Below are 20,975 nucleotides of genomic sequence, written 5' to 3' on the forward strand. Positions count from 1 at the left end.
AGATTTCTAAGATTACTGTAGGAATTCTTATAATTGATGTGTACTTTTGTAACGAGGATTATACCACCATCCGGTCAAGTAATTCCAGCTCTTCCCCATTCCCCTCTTCTCCCAAGCTGGCCCTGCTTTTGGGGTTCCCCGGGGGAGAGGGACCGGCCTGTGTCCCAGCGGGGAAAAAGCAACACAAAGAAAGGGGGACGAAGAAGAAAAAGCCAAAGAAAAATTAAACAGGCTTTCCTTATTTAGCCGCGCATAACCTAACGCAGCCACTGAATGGGGAGAATAAGGCATCTCTCGAGATTTATATATTTGTTTTACAGAGCCCTACTTTCCCCCCACCAATCCGAGGCCGGATGAGCTGCTGAATGCCGAGTAATTAAAAGGAACAGAGAACAATACCCGCACCCGCCGAAGAAGAACGCGGAGTTTCCCTCGGATGTTTATAGCAATTGTATGAAAATGTACAAGCCGGGATGGCAAGAGCTGACAGCCGCGCCGTGATTGCGAGCTGGCTGCCTCCCCCGGCTGATTGGCATTAATTGTGCGCGTTTGCAAAGCAGAACAGAAAGTCTGACATTAGCTGCAAGCCAACATTTCTTTCTAATAGTCTTAATGATTACGACGAGAGCTGATGATCGTTGTGGGGCGTTAATAGTCCGGAGAGCGGCTCTGCGGCTTCTCCCGACGCTTGGTGGGGAGGAGAGCCGGGCTGTCCCCGTCCCTGTCCCCATCAGCGCCCTGCAAGGGGACATGCTCCCCAGGGTGGGCTGGGGGTCCCAAGGGAGACTGCAGTGGTCCCCCACGGCCAGAACTCCCCGCATCAGGGGACACTGCCCATCAACTCTCTGCCAAGGGGACGGGAAGAACAGGGGAGGGGACGGCAGCCCCCTGCCCCCACTCCCGAGGGTGCGAGCAGCTCCTGCCCCATCCCCTGGCTCTGCCCCATGGGAGAGGGGTGGCTCGGAGGGGACACACCAGGAGGGAGAATGTCCCCCACCCTGAGACCCCTCTGGGGCAGAGGTGTCCCCAGGGATGTCCCACGCTGACCATGCCCAGAGGGAAGCACTGAGCCACCTTGCTCCCATGGGTGCCCCAAACGCAGCCGGGTCCCCACCAGTCCCCACCGCCACGATCTCACCGGGCAACGCAGGAGGGTCCGGGGCTGGGGCTGCTGCCCCGGGGAGCAAGGAGAGGGGAGAGCAGCCGGCGAGTGACCCACGTAAACAGCACAGTCCATTATTAAAAGCTGATTAATGAAACCTGAGTTTTCTAGACTTTTTACAAGGCTGGTTTTTTTGGATGTCCTTGAGTTTCGCCGCCACGCAGAGACCCGTGGGAGGGTGGGCGGGCTGTGGAGACCGGCACGGGACGCGCCGACCTCGGGAGAGCCGGAGCCAGACGTGCACGAAAACCCTCCGCAGCCCCAACCCGTCCAGGTTTACACGGGAGGAAAAATCAATGGCCCATCGATCCGCAATATAAAGCGGGAACAGGGCGCTGGCAGACAGCAGGCAGCTGGCATCTGACCGGTGCCGTGCAGGGGACGCGGATGGGGGTGACATTGCTGAGGGACCGGCGTGGTCGCCGACGGACACGGCTCGGGGCACAGCCGGGATGGCAGCAGCGCCGACGGCCACCCCGCAGGCACCGGGCAGCGAGCAGCGCTGCCAGTCCACGTGCTGCCATAAACCCTCGCCGCAGCAGATAGGACACATCCACGGTGAGTGGGTGGCCCTTGCCTGTGTCCTTGCCGGGACACGGCCAGCATCCACCCAGCCTCCCCCCGGCTGCCCTGGGGCCACCGTGTAGCCCGCTGGGACGGACGGACAGACATCCCCAGCCCAGCCCCAGGCTTTTTCAGCTTTTCATTTTGTTTTTAATCATCTGTGTTGGCCAACATATCACTCGGCTTTGGGCTTTCTGAGCTCACTAATAATTGTTCCCAGATGAAAAGAAATAAAGACTCGGTCCCTCTCTCCCTTCCCCATCCCCCCCCCCCCCCTCAAAAAAAAGTCCGTAAAGAAGAGCTATAAAAATGGCTTGTTATCTCACCTAGCGAGGCTCAGACTGTATGTTATTGCTAATTGGGTATAACATCCTTGTCTTGTTCTGCTCTCTGAAGCTAAATCAAGAAAGCACCACTGCTGCGAACTAATTATATCTCTGGACTGCAGACTCCGGCTTGTCTTCCCCTTTATTGAGTTAAAAAATGGTCACTAACCTTAATCTCTCATATCCCCAAGCATTAGGGCTGCTGAAAAAACACCACTTCCACCCGCACCCCAGTCTATGCTGAGAAAGATGGCGCAGGTGGCCCGGCGAAGGCTTTGTGATGCTCCGGGACACAACCCAGCGTGAGACCCCCAGCGGTGCCCACCCCTGGCGCACCCCCCTGGCACCGGGACCACCGCAGGCGCTGCTCGGGTGCCCGTACCACCCAGTCTTGATCATACACAGCTCGGAGGCTTTCCGTGCTGCACACACCCAGAGACTGGGCACTGCTGCTTTTCTACCTTTCCTTCTTACACGCAAGTTTAATCTTTCATTATGACTTTTTTAAAACCTGAACCCTGGAGGGCAATTCCCACGGCCCAAGCTCGGCAGATGTGAGCAGGTGTGAGCATCTGGGTCACGCGTGCGTGAAGCAAGGGGAGCTTCAACTCATCCGCATCAGCTCCCGGGCCAGGACAAAGCCTGATGGTCCCAGTAACGCCGGTGCTCACCCGCGGGTCCCCCATGGGAGCAGGGAGCCACCGCTACAGGTGGCTACAGCCAAAACGCTCTGGTCACCGGAGCGGAACAGCTGTGCACTGCTGCCATGGCACAGACCTCAGCAGCAGCAGGCCATCACGAAAAGAGAGAGGATGACGGGACCCCCAAAGAGCACCCATAGGAGCGGTGGGGCTTTGGCACTCCTTTTGGCTATTGGGTCGTGCAGGATGGCTCCATCCCTCCCCATCCCAGAGCCTCCCTCAGCACCAGCCACACGGGGTGAGAAATTTAAGCAGAAATACAAGACTGGGGGTCAGAAACCAGAGAGCAATGCCACCGAGCCCGGCTCCATCCCCCTGTCAGGGGGACCCGTGCAGACAGTGTTACTTTCCAAAGGGAAAGTCAAGCTTCGGTTCTCCCTGCAAGCCAAGAACATCCCTTAAAAAATTGATACTTCCCTGACTATTAATTAACCTGAAACACTTAAAACCGCCTTCAATTTGTCAGGTTTAACTGCCAGCTCTTCTCGGTAAATCAAGCGTCGCACGCAGACGGAGGCTGCGCGTGCGAGGTGGCAGTGACGGGAGCAGGCAGCGAGCGGGGCACCCCGCGCTGTGCTCGCCATCCTGTCCCCTGAGAGCACCGGCGGCGATATTCATACCCTGCAATTAGCCAGGATGCGATATTAAGCGCGCCGGGCAGGCGGGCAGGGCAGCGGGGCAGCGGAGCGCCCCACACCACAGCGTTCCCGTCTCCCCCGCGTCACCCTTGTCGTGCAACCAAGGCTGAATTCGAAAGCAATATGAATATTTTATCTCCCACAGAGAAATCTCCCCGCTGCAGGGTATTAAGGCTTTATTAGTGTGGTTACCAGTGACGCTAAGCCAGCCCCAGCTCTAGCCTGGAGCACGGCAGAGATGACCTACAAGAGGCAGATGGTGAAAGCCTTGGAGAGCCCCAGACCCCAGGACATGCCCGCCCTTGCCGGGGCGAGGAGGGGGCTGCGCACCCCAGTCCCACGCAGGAGGACGGGGAGAGGTTCGGGAGCCGGGTCCCCCCACCAGCGCTCCACTGAAACCCCCTCCTCGCCCAGGGCCAACCCCTCTGAAACACCTCCCCACGCTGGGTCTGTCCCCCGGCCGCCACACCGCCCGGCTCGCCGTTTTGGGTTAAAACGCTGATGTATTCTCTCTTCAAGGGAAAGGAGTCCCAAGGGCTATAAAAATTCCCAGCAGGCTCCCGTCAGTCTCAGGTCATTAACTTTCTTTCATTGGGAGTTTGTTTACAGTCAGCCATAAATAGCGGCGCCCGTCACTCGCCGGACGGGACGGACGGGGGCTGCCCACGCAGGAGGGCGCAGCACCCCGGGGCACAGGGTCCGGCACTCACCCCCACCATAGCAACTTTTCCCGGGACCCGCGTTTCCCACCGGCCTGGCACTGCCACGAAACCCCCTCAGCCCAGTAAATCCATGGGGTCACCTTGTGCGCAGCAGGAGGGAGCCGGGGCGCACGCTTGGGCACGCTTGTAATCCAGGTGTGGTCTTTCCCAGAGGAGGAGGAGGAGGAGGAGGAGAAAGGCAGCTGGTGCGAGTTGCCCGCAAGGGTAACCTGTCCCTGGGACCCGCCCTGCACCCTCTCCCAGCCCGGCACTGACCACAGAGGGACCCCGGCCCCTGTGCCCATCGCGAGCACCGACCTCGTGTCAAGACTTCTGCGTGTCTCAGAGATGTCCCAGTCCTGGCGCATGAAGCCCCGGGAAGGACCCCAACACCCCTCATCTCACTGCGACCTCCACCTCAGACCTCTGCCCTTCCCCGGCAGCCCCTGAGGCACCGCAAGGATTTACCAGCACGGAGGCAGAAAGCAGGAAAGCCGAGCGCGCCGCCGGCATGGCCGGCTCGGCACCGCGCTGCTGCTGGGGTGCTTGACACACCGGGACTCCTCCACACCCGAACACACCCGGAACAGTCTTGGAGCACCCACGTCCCACCACCCACCCAGGAGCTGCACCCACGGCACTGCCGATGCCCCCAACGCCAGGAGCACACCCTGAGCCCCGTTAACGCCTCAGCAGGCTCCGGTGCGCTCATGGTCCGGAGCCCGCCGGGTGCAGGTGCCCGGGGCTGGCAGCGGGACCGCAGGTGACAGGGAGCTTTATTTGCCATAAGAGAACACAGCGGCTCCAGCGCGGCCGTGCGAACCCACCAGCTGCAGCTCTAATAAAGACGCAGGATCACACGGCTCCCGAGAACCACGACGCGGCAGGGCTCAGCCAGCGCACGGGTTAAATATTTACCCCCCACCCCGTCCCAGCGAAGCACCCATCACTCTCTGCATGGCGGGGGGCAAGCGAGAAGCCACAGATCCCGGGGTCTCCCTCGCCCGGCACAGCCAGCTCCCCGGCCACAGCACGGCAGGGATGCTCAGCACCATCAGCCCCACGCTGGCATGGATGCCCGGAGCCGGGGCTCGGTGCCGTGGCCCCCCCCGTGCCTCATCCTGGGACTGTGGAGGAGAGCTCCGGAGGATAAACGGACACGGGCAGCACAGACGGGTCCAGTTTGCAGCAGCCAGGAGCCCACCTCTTGTTTTATTTCACGGGACGGCGATAGGAACGGCTGATGCCCGGGCCGAGCACATGGTCCGGCACCACCCCGGGCTGTGCTAAGAGATTAAACCCCAAACTCACGCACAGTGACTTCTGCTCTCCCACCCGTCCCCGGGAGAGCGGGGACTCGCCAAAAATCACAGCCTCATCACTCACGGTCCCCCACGTCTATGTAAATATCTATATTTTAAACCATATACTCGCACAACCTGTAATCAGAGCAACACAAATAGCCCCTGCTTCCCATGTAAATTAAAAACACCCATTAGGCAGATTTCAAAAGATGTCAGTAGGCTTATAATTATACACGACATCCTTCCGAGATAAAAGCGATTACCGGGGATGCAAATCACTTAGCAACCAATCAGTGCCCCCAGAGTGCAAAGCACTGACCAGCCATCCATTTTCGCCTCGTCCTTTTATTCCCTGCATCGAGCAAATACAAACACAGATAAAGAGAGGCACAATAGCTCTTGACACGCAAATAGGTTAACATAATAAAGCCAGCTTTAGCCGGCTCACTCGAGGGAGAAAAGCAATTCTCAGGCAAGCAGGAGGTAATAAAACAGGGCTTTTGTGTTCCTGGCTCCCATTCTCACCCCTGCGCCAGCTTTGCTGCATTAGCTGATAGGCATCGCGGTTTGATTGAATTACCTTTCATGAATATTAGCTTTTTGAGGAATGCGCAGGCAGAAGAGAAAGAAGAAATGTCTTATTTTTGCATGCATGCGCCCGCTGCAGACGGACATGCGGCGGCACAGATGCCGGCGGGGCTGGGAGCGGGGGTCCCGGCAGGTGCAGCCCCCGGCCCACCCCGCCAGCTGCAGCATCCCCGCGGGCGGCACCAGCCAGCCCCCCGGGGGGGCACGGGGCACGGACTCCCCCCCCGTCTGAGGATCAGACACCACCAGCAAAAGGACCTTTATCCTGCCAGCAACGGATATCCCGCTCTGTCCCCAAAAGGAGACACTGGGCCACCAGGCTCCCGCCACCAACCCCATCGCCCCGACACTCGCCACACTCAGGGACCCGCATCCCTGCCCTCAGTACCCCGGTAGTAGGAGGATGGCAGGGTGGGCTGACTCTCCCACCAAATATTTACAGGGCCGTAGGTCCCTGTGCAGCAGGTGCACCGGGGTCAGGCCCGGCTTCACCCCAGATTTTTCCCCCCGCACAAGTTCAGGCCACACAGGGAACCTGCTTCAGGCAAAAAATTAACTCTGCCGCCTGGCAGGGGTGCAAAGGCCGGGCACTAATCCCGCAGGCACGGCAGGGAGCGCGGGGGCAGCTCGGGGACGGCGGCGGGCACAGAGCACCGTGCTTGGTGCGGACCACCGCCACGGGGTCGTGGGATCTGGGAGCCCCTCGGCCCTGGGAGCCGGAGCCCTTCCTCAGGGAGGGCAGCGGGCTGCAATTAAAAAACAGCACGGGGAGAGAACATGCTCCTCCGCAGCCTGCGCAGGGACGGAGGCGTGATTCAGGCTCAAATAAAACAACCAGAGGGGCTTAAAAAATGAGGTGATGTGGCTTCCCTGGAGGGCCTCTATCCCCTGGGGCATGGCACAGCAGCAGCCACCCCATCCCTTCCCTCCCTCCGTGGGCTTCTCTGCTCCAGCCTGGGGATAAATGTTCACATCAGATATTTCCATTTTTAACGCTGAAACGGGGCCCATCTCGTAGCTCCGGCACAGAGAACGCGCCCCACCGGTACCAACCCACTCAGCCGGCAGGAAAGCCATTCCTAAAGCCAGGAAAACAGGCCAGGCTTCCACTGCCGGGGAATGGCTTTCTCTTCCCCTGTTCTACAGGCAAGGTCAGAGGAAGGCAGTGCGGCCAGAGCTTCCCTCTCCTTCCCCTATGGCTTCGAGGCAGCCTGACCCAATGGCACACGGCTCACACCGCTGCTCGCCCCAGCACGGCCCTCGGCACCTGACCATTCACTCCTGAAAGTTTTAAGGATCCTAAATAGGAAAAGTCCCTCCCCAGGGCCTGCGATGCCGGGTGCCCTCTGCCAGGGATATTTCCCACCTCATCCCCCAGCACCAGAGCCCGCATGCGAAGGATTTGCCAGCCGGGGTCCCACCAGCCCGGCGCGGGCATGAGCAGGCACCCGGCAAGTATGACATGTGCTCGGCACGTCGGATGGTAAAAGCCCACAGCAGGGGCACGGGAAGGTACAAAACTGCCAAATTCCACAAAATCAGACCGAGCAAGATGCAGGACACGGCTTACCCAGAGAGGGTTCCCCCACGCCTGCAGATCCCCACGGCCACAAGCCCTCCATGGAAGCACGTCGCCCACCCAGGCAAGCTGCCTGCAGCCTCTGAACAAGAGCATCCCTTGCAGGGGGATGCACATATGTACACATACACACATATATATATCAAAAATATCCCTAAAGAGACACCTGCGCCCCGACCACCAGAGCCAGGCAAACCACCACTGCCCGGTGCCAACCAAATTAATTCCCCGGAAAATACCACGCACGGCTGCAAAACTTTGCCGCTGCCACCTCTCCTCGGAAATAAACCCGCAGGGCCGGAGCCGTGCCACGGTTCCAGCCGGTGCAGCGGTGCCCTGCAGCGAGCCGTGCCGAGCTGCCGCCGGCTCGCTGCGGCCGGGCCCTGCCTCTCCAGCCATTAAATTCCCACGATCTCAGGGCTCTCCCCAGAGCTGGATTGGGATGCTGGGGCTGAGCCACATCCACAGGCACCGGGAACACCTCGTTTTCTGTTGGGGACCGAGCCGGAGAGGCGGCACAGCCCGCTCGTCCGCGGCCGGAGCTGGTGGCAGCCTCGGCGGATGCTCAGCCGCGTTCTGGGGGACCACGACGCCTCGTCCCCGGTGAATCGTATTCCCAGCGCCGATGGTCCAGGAGATGCCACAGGGATGCTTCCCTCCGCAGCGGAGCTTGTTTCGGGAGATGCATTTCGCCCGCAGACGGCTCTGCTCCGGCAGAGCCACCCGACACCGCGGGAGATGGGCTTTTAAATAAAACATCGCAGGGTGGTTCCTTTTCCTCTCCTCTCCTTTGTGACCGGCGGTATCCACACCAGCGCGGAGGTCGATGGCGGGTGGCCTGGCTCTGCCACCACCCGCTCCGGTGTCCCTGCGGGCTCGGGCGCTTCCCCGCCGCCTCCTTTCCCCGGCCGGTTCCGGGGCGGAGGAGAAAAAACCTTTTTTTTTTTTTTTTTTTTTCCAGGCGAAAAGGGGCAGCCGGGGGTCGGTAGAAAAGGCAGCAGCAGCTCACGGACGGCTCACGGTGGAAGTGTCTCAGCTTTCCTCGTGGAGGCACCCGTGGATATTTTATTTCCACTTACGACTCAGGCGACCCAAAAAGCCATAAAAAAAAATTAAAAAATAAGAGGGAAAAAAAAAAAAAAAAAGAAAAAAGTTGCTCCCGTTCCTCTCCGGTAGCGACGGGGCGAGCCGGTCCCCAGCCGCCGGCGCCGGCTCCGCGCCCGCCGTGCCTTCCCCGCGGCTGCGCGGCCGCGGAGAGCCGGGCACCGCCGGGCACCGCGCTGCGGCGGCGCCGCCTCCTGATGCGCCCCGGGAGCCGGAGCCCCCCGGTCCCCCGTGCCCACCCCCTCCTCACCGCACCGGTAACCCCCCCGGTTCCCACCCGCCGCCGGCCCCCCGTTACCGTCAGAGCTGGATCCGGGCCGGCTCCGGCCGCTGCGGTGCGGGGCGCGCCGGGCCGCCCCCCCCGGGCCGCGCAGCAGCAGCGGCGGCGCCCGCCCGGCCCCGCGCCCCGCCGGCGGCCCGCCCCGCCCCGTGCGCGGCCAGCGTGCGGCGGCTCCCGGTGCTCTGCCCCCGGGGCGGGCGGGGGAGGAGGGGGGGGGGGGGGAGGCGGGGGGAGGCGGGGGGGGGCGGGAGGGGGGGAGAAAAATATCCGAGAGGGGAAAAAAAAAAATAATAATAAAAAAAAAATTAAAATAAAATAACCCCGGCGCAGATGGGCTCAGGCGGCGCGGGGACTCCCGGGGGCATCACACCGCCGGTCCTCCGGTTCCTTTGTGCGGCGGCGAGCGGTGCCCGCCGGCCGGTGGCGCGGCGGAGGGGGCTGGGGGCGGGGGGGAGGGGGGTGGCGGGGGCGGCCGCGGCTCGGCTCGGCTCGGCGCTGCGTGTCGGTGGCGGTGCCGGTGGCGGGGCGCGGCCCCCCCCGGCGCTGCCTCCCGCCCGGCGCGCGGCTGCGGCGACACTGAGCGCCCCGCGCGGGGCCCGGCGGCCGCACGCGGCTGGGCCCCGCCCCCGGCGCGTTACCAGGGGGACGCCGCCGCGCGTCCTGCGGGGGGGGGGGGGTTGGGGGAGGAGCGGCAGGGGGCGGGGCCGCACCGGCAGCACGCGCCACCCCGCCAAACCTGCACACCCCCCCCACCCCCCCACCCCATCTTTCGCGGGAAAATTCGAAGCGGCCGCGGGGCACGATGGGAGTTGTAGTCCCCGGCGGCGCAGGAGGTGTTCCCCCCGTGGGGTGGGCTCGGCGGGGCCGCGGGACTCGTGGGGAGCCCCCGCCCCCGGGACACTCCAAGGCACGGAGAGGGGTCCTCTGCGGGTTCCTGCCCCCCGGGGAGCTGGCGACCACCATGGCGATGGCTGTAGCCACTGCTGAGCCCCGTGGTTTGAGCGCTGTCATCGCTGTGTCTGCCCTCGTCAGCGCGAGCCCTGGAGCCATGGAGTCATGGAATGGTTTGGGTTGGAAGGATCTCAAAGCCCACCCAGTGCCACCCCCTGCCCTGGGCAGGGACACCTCCCACCAGCCCAGGTTGCTCCAAGCCCCGTCCAACCTGGCCTTGAACCCCTCCAGGGATGGGGCAGCCACAGCTTCTCTGGGCAACATGGGCCAGGGGCTCACCACCCTCAGAGTGAAAAATTTCTTCCTGAGATCTCATCTAAATCTCCCCTCTTTCAGTTTAAAACCGGTCCCCTCTCATCCGCTGGCTCCCCTCCCTGCTCCAGAGTCCCTCCCCAGTTTTCCTGGAGCCCCTTTAGGGACTGGAAGGGGCTGGAAGGTCTCCCCGGAGCCTTCTCTTCTCCAGGCTGAACCCCCCCAGTTCTCTCAGCCCTCTATTCCTTCCCCAAACCCAGCATATCCCTGCCACAGGCTGTGAGAGTGGGAGTGTTTGTAGTTAGAGAGACCTTTGAGGAGCTGCCCGATCACTCTTGCCCATAATGACGCCAAGGAGCCCAGTACGTGTCCACATGGAGCTTCTCGCTGCCACCGAGCACACCCGAAACAGCCCAGCGTGTGCTCCGGAACTCGCCGCCTTCCCGCCTCCCTCCGCCCCGGCTCCTGCCTTGCAGCACACTGCTTTGAGGAGTTTGGGGGTGGTTTGGCTTCTTCCCAGAGCCTTTCCGGCTCCTCCAACCAGGGCAGCCCCTGGCAGCTCCCGAGGCATCCAGGGACTTGGGTACGCAGGAGGAGAGCTGAAATCCAGGAGCCGTTTCGGGACACTGGGTATCTCCAAACGTGGGGAGATGCTCCAGTCACCACTTCTGATCCAGCACACGCTGAAGGTTGAGAAATTAAAATAATAGCTAGACATGCTTTCAGGAGAGCGATTCCTCTGTGTAATTATAATGCGTATTATCCTCCCTGTGAAAATACATTATATTGAATAAATTCCCTCTTTGAGCAGGGCTATTCATACTATTCATTTGTTTCAGTTCAAACATTTTTAGCTCATATATCCAGGAGGTTCTCGTGCAGCTTTGTACCTTCTCTGCAGCTTATTTGTCTGCTTTCCGCCTTGCAATATAGGCCAGCGATAAGAATAAAACCACTATAGATTTGCGAACAGCACTTAGATTTTTCAAAGATAATTTAATCAAAGCTATTAGTAAGTCAGAAAGAAAGATTGCTTTTTATTCTGCACAAAAAAAAAAAACCCAACAACAACAACAACATAAAACCCAAAAAACAAAAAACCCAACCAACCCAGGAGCCCTCATTCTTCTCAGAAAATGTTTTAACCACCTGAAGTCGCTCACAAGGACTTGAAAGGGTGGCGGCGTCTTTGCCGGGGAAGAGATTCATCTTGAAATCGCCAACTTCAAAAGGTGGGTGTTTCGGCACTGCCTTCAAGAAGATACTATTAAGCACTTCCGACCCTCCCCATTTTACATCCTTGGGGGGTGTTTTTTTGGTTTTGTTTTTTTTTTTTAAGACTTTACAGAGGAGAAACACTTTTGTGATTCAGGGAACCCGTGAATACTTTGCCGGAACATAAATTTCACCCGGCGATGCTGGGAACACAAGGAGAGCCTTAATCTTCTAATGAATGAGCTCTGCAAAGTGAGACCGGCTCCGCTTCCACCTCCAGAGGGATTGAATTGCAAAAAAGGGAGCTGCCGGAGGAGAGAGAGAGAGATTTTTAAAAAGTCCTTCTGCTCCAGCACAAGTAAAGGCGGCATCGGCCGGATCAGGGGAACTCCTTCCTCTGCGGCACCGAAGTTTCCCTCGCCGGCTGCCTCGCCATTGCGCTCGGAAAGCGGAGATACGCGGCATCGTTGCCCCCGATCTTTAAGACGACGGTGTGCCTTTAATTTAATATCATTATTTTTGACCGGCGCTAGCAATCCGGAGCGCTGAGCGTTTTCATCTCTCATCCTGACAAATGCACGCTGTAATTCTTTGACCAAAATGTCAGTCTGCTCTGGAAATGACTGGCCCTCAGAATGAGAAAGATTTCCAGGGGATTAAAAACGGGCCATTACTCTCCGCTTTAAATGCATTCAAGGCTCTGAAAAGCCGTAGCCGCTTTCGTTCCTTTTGTACGAAAAGTTATTGACTTATCAAGGTTAAAATACATTCAGTATGGCCCAATAAAACAGGGATATCTCCGCATTCGTGCTGTCATTTGCAGGTCCGTTTTCATGGCAACAGGGCTCTTTTCTGCACATTAAACGGTTCAGTTGTGCAAAGTTCAGACATTACATAAACAGAGAGGTAACAACAACAAAAAAAAAAAAAAAAAAAATCAATGAGCTCATAGGCATGGAAAAAGGAGATAGCATTGATCGGGGCCGGCATCGATATTTGGGATCGCTGCCTCCTGCCCTACTCGCAGCCCTCCCGTGTTGGCAACGGGGACACAAAGAGATGCTGAAGGACACGGCGGGGGGATGGCGCCTTCGCGTGTCCCCCCGCCCCCGCCAGCTCCTGCCCGTAATTAATATCACCCGGGCACAGCCATCCGCCCGGCTGAGGGTTTATTGGTGCTAACGAAGGTGGAGGTGGGCAGGTGGGCGCTTCCGATTTTTGGCTAACGAGCCCGGTCCCCATTCCACGGCAAATCCCAGGAGGTTTTTAACAGCTCCCAGATGTTTCCAAATGGGGCAGAGCCGGGATGGGGGAGTCTGGAGAGGGGGGGTCTCCACAGGCAGGGATGGGGCGGCTGTGGGGGACACGAATGCGGTGGGAAGTGGACGTTGAACGCCTTCATGGTGCTCCTGGGATGGCTCCGGCAGCACCGGGCTGTGGGCACGGAGGAGCACGGCACCGGCAGCGGGGTGCGGGATGTTTGGGCGAGTGACTTTGATGCTGATGGGAGATGTCAAGCTTTTTGCTTCCCAGTCAAGGTGGGGAGAGGGTGATTCCGGCGTTAAAACGCTCGTTAGAGGAGAGACACCAACATCTGTTGGGAAAGCAAATGGAGAGCGGGAGTGAGACGGCCACGGGCAGCCAGGCGTAAAGGAGGAGGAGGAGGAGCAGGAAGGAAGGCAGGAGCAGGGGTGTCTCCGTGCTGCTGCTGAGGCATGGATCCGCTGCCCCTCGCCCCATACCGGCGCACGGGCTCGACCCTGGGTCTCGCTGGTGCGAGAACAGAGTTTGCCCAGTGGAAGCCCAAGGCAAGAAACTGGTCCCATACGGCCCCTCGCCAGGATCCCCGGGGCCAGAAGCGCCCTGAGTGCTGGGGTCAGCCCTGGAGAGCCGGAGCCGGGGGGCACGGAGGGCAAGTGGCTGGTCCGGGCACGGAAAACTCCCATTTGGGCAAGGAGCCGTGTCCCAGGAGCATCCTCCTCGCTGTGCCCCTGGGTGCTGCCGCCGTGGGAGGTGGCAGAGGTGTGGGGCTGGGCAGTGTTCGGGGGTGCAGGGGTCAGGAAAGCAGAAGCTCCCGTGCTCTCTGCTTGCTTTTTCCACCCCCACCCCCCCCCTCCCAGTTTATTTATAGATTCAGCAAGTTATTCAGCTGAAACAAATCTCCGTTTCAGTCAGGTCCTGGGGCCAGCGGCAGCCTGCATTATCTCACAGGCAGCCACACATTAGGCAGCACGATTTCTGTAGGGGCACAGCACAAACAACCCGGCGTTCGCAGGCTGCAGGAGGAAGGGGTTTGCCTGGGCAGGGTGACGGTCCCCAGGGCACGGGGGCCACCCTGAGAGGGAGCTGGGACCGACTATGGCAGGGGGATGTGCTGGGCAGGGCACGAGGGGCTGGGGTGCACCCTGACTCCCCCAGCACAGCCCCCAGCCCCCATTGACGGTGGTGCCGGGAGCGAGTTCTCGCCATCAGCCGGAGTCTATTTTTATTCCCTGCTTAAAAATATCCCAGTCCGGGTCACTGGCACATGATGGATCATTGCTCCTGTGACTTCCCCCAGGGTCTTCCCAACTCTCAAACACAGAGCAGAGTCAGGCTTCCCGCGAGAGCCCCTCCCGCACACTTCCCACCCCATAAAAGCACGGAGGGGACATCACAGCACCCACGCTGTAGGGGTACAAGAACCACCCGTGTGCTCCTGGGGCCAGGGCACGACATAGCAGCAGCCCCGAGCGTGCCCCGACATGGCCCCACGCCAGCTCTGCATCCCAGCAGTGGCCGGGGAGCATCCCGGGGTCACTGCATCCCCGCTCTCTGCCGTCCCCGCACTCTGTCCCCTGCCAGCAACGGAGCAGATCCCGTGCCTTTTTCTTTCCTCCCCGTTTGTATTTTGTGAAAAATCCAACCTTTCTCAAAGGCTTGGGCGACAGCCCTTGTGAGCGGGGATGGGAGCACAAGGAAGAGCGGATTCCAGCCTGCGGTGCATTTTCCAGCCCTATTAGTCACGAGCCTCTGATGCCATGAGAGATACGGGGCTGACTGACAGGCGATTTGGTTTTATCTCACCTGGGAACGTTTCATATCCGGCACAGGGCCGCTCCGCAGCCTCTTTGTGCGGGAGCACACGGCAGCATCGCTGGGCAGAGGAGCAGCCGAGGGGGGTCCAGGGACTCCCCACGCCTCCAACTGCGGAGGGGACCCACGGAAGGCAGCACCCCAGCCATCGCAGAGCAGCGAAGGCACGGTTCCCAGGGAGGGGTCGGCGGTCACAGCCACCTCCGACTGGGTACTATCCCCCTCTCCCATGGGCATCACCTCCTCCCTGATGGTCCCCGGGGCACCTTTCAGCCCACAGAGGCCCAGGTGCCTCCTCCCTTGGCAGGAGGTCAGAGCTCCATCGCAGGGGATTCACCAGCTCCGTGGGTGAAACCTTTTGGCTTTGTGACCGACCGGTTCCTGGAAACGGGAGACAATCAGGGCTGGCTGTGATGCTGCTTCTGGGTTTGCTCCTTGCGTGCGGTGTTACGTACCTCCCTCCTGCACAGATTTTTTATTTCCCTTCCATTGCTCCGCAACTTGTTTCCTTCTCCCCCAAATGACTCGATTACGCTGCTTAATTGCATTTACGGAGCGGTGCTGGCACGTGCTGTCAGCCTGGGCTTCAGAGAGGTGTCTGCCGAGGGGGGCAGCCCGGGGGGAGCGCGTGTCCGTGGGCAGCCAGGCTGGAAGCTGGTCTCCGGGAGTGAAACCGGAGCAAGCTGGAGACTCCCGGGAGATCTTCACCTTTAACTTATTTGCTTCTTTCCCCTCCAAATCTGCTGACACTTGGAAAAGGGGAATCATTGCAATTTGCTTGTTTCAGCAAGTTCCCCCTCTCCCCTGTGCTGCTCCTGGCTCCGCACAGCTCTGCTGGGCTATCAGTGGCCCCCGGCACAGCAGTGGGCACCGAATGGGGGGAAGAGGAAGGTGAATGATTCCCAAGCCCACCACGGCAGGACAGTCCGCTGCCCGTGGCACCAAGCAATGCCCAGTGTCCCCAAGTGACGCCGTGTTGTGGGACCGGAGCCCCCATGCACCCTATGGGCAGCAGTGCCGGGCTGCCCGGAGAACCGGCACAGCCCCTGAAGCCTTTCAGCCCGGGAAGCACCTGATTCAATCCTCCTGACAGTCAAGAATTTAAAATGATTTATTAAAAATGTATAAAGCCCGGTTGTTGGTGTCGCTGCTCTGATAAGAGCATCGTCTCCTGCGCCGCTCCCGTGGCAGGCGCGCTCGGCTCGGGTTTACGTTCCCCTCACTCAAATGGCTCCCGTTGTGGCACCCGCGCCAGGGAGGGGCAAGGATCCCCCCACTCTGCATATTAATTTTCGGCAGACTGCCGCAGGCAAACACATTCAGGCTTCGGGAAGCATTACAGCTGAGCCGCGACCTCCGGGAAGGCAGCATCGCGCCGCAGCTGAGCGAGCACCGTGCCGGCAAAGCGATGGGCAGGAGCCCCTGCCCACATCCCTGCCCGTCCCCTCGGTCCAGCCTGGCCGTGACACTGTGGCCACCACAGCACCAGGCCCTGCTCCTCTGCCCCATCTCCCTCCAGGAGCCGGGGGTCCCTTCCCAAGGAGCGGGGCCCGGTGACCCGCAGCGCACGGGGAAGATTAATGGAGACATATACAGTGTAGGAGAGGCTCTGTCCCCGGGTGATGTATTCCAGCCCGTGGCCATAAATCCGGTTACGGCGGTTGACCCATAGAGCCGAGGACAGAGGGAGGCAGGGACACCGGCTGCCCCGCTGCGGCAGAGGTCAGCGGGGGCAGGCGTGGGAGCAGCGGGGGGATTGATCCGTGCCCCCACCATCTCCTTGGATTTTCCCAATGATGTTTATTAGGGGGCTCTGGCTCCCGGGTGGATTTATTAGGGCAAATTTGGAAACAAAGCGAAAGGAGTGGGAAACCTCCTGCATCAGCTGGGAGCCCTTAGGGGAGGGGTGGGGGGGCCGTGGCTGTGCTGGGGGGTGTCCTCAACCCCGCAGCCCCCTGGCCCTCGCCTGCAGGGACTTGTTTGCTCAAAAACCCTCCAACTGGGACTATAGGAGTTTTGTCCCTGCTTTGGTGTGGACTCCCCGGGCGCCGGGGACAATGTGACACAGATGCCAATGGCACCGCTCAGCCGCAGCACCGAAATGTTTGTCCCGTCCCTGTGGGACACTGCCTGGCCCCGCTCGGGGTCTCGGCAGGATGACACAGGCACGAGGCTGCGAGTGCCCCGGGGAGGCACGGCGATAATGGTTGAAATCAATATTTTTTTGCAGGAGAGAAATAAAAAAAACCCCATCACAGCCGTCGGCTGGGACATTGCAGGGGGGGAAGAGAAATTCAGTCATCTCAGCCGGCAGTGCCACGGCTCTGCCATCCATCCCTGCCGTCCCAGCCTCGGGCTCTGCTTCCTTTGCTGTCCCTGCTACCCGCCACCAAAACCTGCCCGCATCCTCAGCAGGTTATTCCCAAGCCTATTGCCTCCAAGGCCAATAATTGATTTAAACCGGGCTTTTTCTCCTGTTTTTCCAAAAAACGTTTTCTCCACAGCGCCTTGCTTTTCTCTGACAGCCCAGCCAGCAGCATGGGGTGTCCCCAGCCCCACTGGGGCTGCGATTGCCCCCACGGGACCCTCCTCACCCCGTGAGCCGCAGCGGGGCTGGGCAGGAAGAAGCTGAGCATCGGTGACCGAGTCAGCGCATCCGTCACCGCCGGTGCCGCACCACCTTTTTGTGTCGCCAAAACCGTGCAAATCAGGTACCGTGTGCCCCCAAGCTGGGCTTGGTGTGGAGCTGGCCCTGAAATCCCTCCTGGAAAAGCCACAGCCCCCATGGCCAAGAGCCTTGTTGTTGTTCCAGGATTACTTGATGTGAGCTTGCTGGAGCCAAAAGCCTGGCAGGGATCCCAGCTGGGGGCTGCCGAGCCTGGTGGATTGGCAGGACCACCCCATCTCCGGCGGCACCCCGCTGCCAGCACCTCAATCCCAGCGGCCCGCTCCTGGCATCCCTCTTGCCGCAGCCCATCGGCGCTGCTCCCTCCACTTCACGAGGCCAATTATCGCTCAGAAACTAGCACGATGCCCAGGTGTATGGTCCCAATTAGGCCTTGCTTAAAAACAATTTAAACACCATTATAAGTTTTCTGTTTTGGAGCAGGTTCCCGTCAGCCACCAGCACCCGGGGAGCGGGCAGGGTGGCTCAGGGCTGGGTGCCGGCGGCGCTGCCGGAGCCCATGGCTGCCCTTGCTGTAGGGAAACTGCTCCTGACCCCACGCCGTCACCTTCGCACCCCTGAGCCCCCACAGCGGCACCGGACATCGCGGATAGGATGCTGCTGAGCACCAGGGTGGTGGTGTCCCCATCTCATGGGGACGGGAGGTCTCATGGGGTGACGGGAGCCGGTGCCGGGCGCTGGGGTGCAGGGAGGGCACCGGTGACACGTGGAGACACCCGCAGTGGGCTGATGGCCAGGACAGAGCGCGGGAGGGCTCGGCTCCTGTCTCATCCCATGGCAGCGGGAATAGGGAGGAGGCAGCAATGCCAGAGGGTGCTGGGGGGTCGGGGGGGCTGGGGGCCGCATGGCATCACGCACTGCTGAGCTTTCCGAGCGCTGGTGGGTGTCCTCCCCGCCGCGGGGCTTTGATCCGCACGGCGAAAGAGCAAAGGCAGACGCTTTTGTGCGCCGGGAGGCTTTGAAGTCTCCCAAAACGGAGCGGGGGGCACAGCGGGGGTGGCTGGCCATTCCCTGCCGGCCCAGCCCCCTCCCACCAGCCCCGCTTTCTCTCCCTTTTTATTTCCTTGTTCCCAATTAGGAGCCACCTCCGGCTCACGCAATAAAACCTGCAAACTTTCCCAGGGAGCCCCAGCCAGAGTGACAGGGGCCGTGCCGGGGGTCATCCCACACAGGAGCCCCCAGGGGTCCCGGTATGCTCCCTCCCACCCTCTGTGGCCACACCAACCCGCTCCCCGGAGCGCAGGACCCTCAGTTTGTGGTCGGTGCCTTCCCCAGGGACCTCGCACCCGCTCCAGGTGACAACAGGCAGGTCCCTGCCCAGGCGGGTGACAGTAATTATCTCTGTCCCTAATTCTCAGCCCCTTTTATCTTTTCCCTTCCAAAGGCAGGAGAAAAGAGAAGCTCTTTTCCAATCCCCCCCCCGCCCCCTTTCCTTTTCGGTGGCCTCGCTCCACCCCGGGAGGGTGAGCGGAGCCCGGTGGGTACGTGTGAGCCTGTGTTTTTGTGAGAAAAATGCGCATTGATCATTTCTGGGAATCAGACAGTGTTTTTTACTCTGAAGCATCCATTATACACAGCTGCTTAATTGACGAGCGCTGCCTAGTCACCTCGGATGCCGGAGTAAAACAGCCTAAAAGCTCCAGCGCAGAGGAAGTCCGCGCTTTATAAATTGATTCAGTGGGAGAGAGAGGGAGCGAGCGAAAAAAAGCATTAATTACAGATGCTTCTGTGGGCACTGTTTTATGGCAGCGAGACCAGGATGTGGGCAATTCTCCTAAATGTGCTGATTAGACAGCACTTCATGTCTCGGAGCACATTAAATGGGCTCTGTAAAGCTATTAAAGATGCAGCACCATAAAGAATTGACGAGAGCGAGCGGCAGCGGCGCAGCCCGGGGCTCCTGCCCAGCTCGGCAGCAACAAGTCACCGGCGAGGCTGGCCAAGCCGCGTGGATGCCGGAGCCGGGGTGAGCCGGGGTGGTGGGGACCGATGCTCCTTCCCAGGTTTCCATCCCTGCTGACCCCACCGGAGCCCCCTCCCTGGACCCTTCTGGGGTCGGGGGGCTGCCTGTGCCTCCCATGGCGTCCCACGGCTCCTGTTGGGTTCCATCCCTGCTCTGAGCCCCCTGGCTCCCCACTCCGGGCAGCCTCTCTCCCCCAAAAACTGCCTGGGGCTGGGGTGGTCCTCTGCCCTGCTGGGACGGCAGGGACCCCCACCCCATGATGGAGGGGCTCAGGCAGAGCTGGGGGGAGGGAGGAGCTGGCACTGCTCCACCGTCACCTGGGTGCTGGGGAAACTGGACCGCTTCTCCCCAGGCTGCTTCTGCCTGCCACGGAGCTGGGAGGGCAAGAATAGATTTGGAGAGGTTTGCTGCCAGCCCAGGGGATGTCACCCGGGGGACAGGACAGGTGAGGGGGACTGCGTGCTGGATCCCAGCCACCGTCTGTCCCAATGCCCTCTCTGACTGTCCCCATGCCCGCAGGGACTGTCCCCACTCATCCCACTCTCAGGCGCTGAGATTGAGCCTGGCTGCACCATCCTGGCTCCCTCTGGGTCCCTCCTGGTATGAGCTGGTGTCAGGGGAGCATCGTGGCGCTGCTGGCTACCGGCAGCCCTTGGAGCATCCCTGGAGCATCCCTGAAGCATCCCTGGAGCCAGGCTCCTTTTCCCCCCTGCCTGATGCTCCCATGGTTGGAGACTCATGCTCCCCAGAGGACACCAGTCCCTGAGCCCGTGCAGGGTGAAGTCACGGGGCTTTGGGCGTCACTCCATCTTCACCCATGGTCTCTGGCCACCCCAGTGCAGGAAGGAGCCGTCTGGCCCCGTGGGTCCAGGATCCACACCCAACAGGCCAACGTGACCCCCCCCGCGCGGTGGTTGCGGGGCTGGCGGGGCGTGCGATGTTAACACAACCCCGCCACACAATCGCGCCAGCAAATCAATTTGTCAGGACGCAGCTCACCAATTAGCGATTGCTGGGATTATTACTCATTTGCGCACTGCAGGTTTCAGGGAATTAATCAGGGGCTCTCCGGGTAGCTGGGACAGCCAGGGAGGGAAGAGTGATGCCGGCACCCGGCACAGCCTGGCATTGCCGACAGTGCCTGGAGTTCTGCTGGAGGCGCCCGGTGCTTTCCCTGTGCCCAGGGGGAATTCGGCCCATAAGAGATACCCTCAGAGGACACCCCAATATAACATCCATCCCGTCCCCCAGATCCGCACATCCCCACCCGCACCGCGGCAGGGACGGATCCTGTGGGACGCGGAGCGGAAAGAAGCGAGCCTAAGGCAAAGTGACACTTCCCATGTCGTCCCGGGAGCTGACGCTGAATGGCGTCACCCACCCCGCACCCAGTTTGGGGAGCAAACGTGGCCCCGGCGCGGACCCAGTAGCACCGAGGGAGGCGGGTGCCGGTGCTGGGGGCTTTCGGCAGCAGATGGGCTCTGCCGGGCGGGAGCGGGAGCTGAGCCACGCACGTGTGAGCAAACAGGACAGGAATTCACAATCAAGGCTATTAAATAAAAAAGCACTGAGCCGTGCTGCTTGCCGCCGCGGGGGGTGGGAGCAGCCCCGTGGGACCCCGTGGCTCCCCAGCGCGGGGGCACGGGCACCCCCCTGCCTTGGGACAGGGACACCCCCCTGGCCTCCTGGGGGGGACGCTGGAGCCGGGCGCCCCAGGGGAGCCCCCAGCCCTGTCCCCAGCTCCTGCCCCAGCCGGGGGTCCCGGGGCTGCCCGGCAGGACGAGCACGGTGCGCGTGGTGCATGCGGTGCCCGCGGTGCGTGCGGTGCACGGGGTGCGAGCGAGCGGCGCGCCCCAGCCCTCTCGGCCCTCTGACGGATAATCGAT

General features: G+C 60.8%; 2 protein-coding genes across 2 annotated transcripts in view; both read right to left on the reverse strand.

The window, feature by feature from the left end:
* Positions 1 to 7,986, reverse strand: part of FAM222A (family with sequence similarity 222 member A) — a 29,397-nt gene extending 21,411 nt beyond the window's left edge. Inside the window, exon 1 of the mRNA XM_054220017.1 lies at positions 7,810 to 7,986. The gene's annotated coding sequence lies outside the window, so the exon portion shown is untranslated. The remainder of the gene's footprint in view (positions 1 to 7,809) is intronic.
* LOC128917269 (uncharacterized) lies at positions 3,894 to 8,322 on the reverse strand. Its single transcript, XM_054220018.1, is given in 1 exon segment — positions 3,894 to 8,322. A coding segment is annotated over 1 exon segment (1,107 nt). The 3' UTR covers positions 3,894 to 7,215.
* Between the last annotated feature and the right edge of the window lie 12,653 nt (positions 8,323 to 20,975).

Source organism: Rissa tridactyla, chromosome 13 (assembly GCF_028500815.1).
Source record: "Rissa tridactyla isolate bRisTri1 chromosome 13, bRisTri1.patW.cur.20221130, whole genome shotgun sequence".
NCBI lineage: Eukaryota > Metazoa > Chordata > Aves > Charadriiformes > Laridae > Rissa > Rissa tridactyla.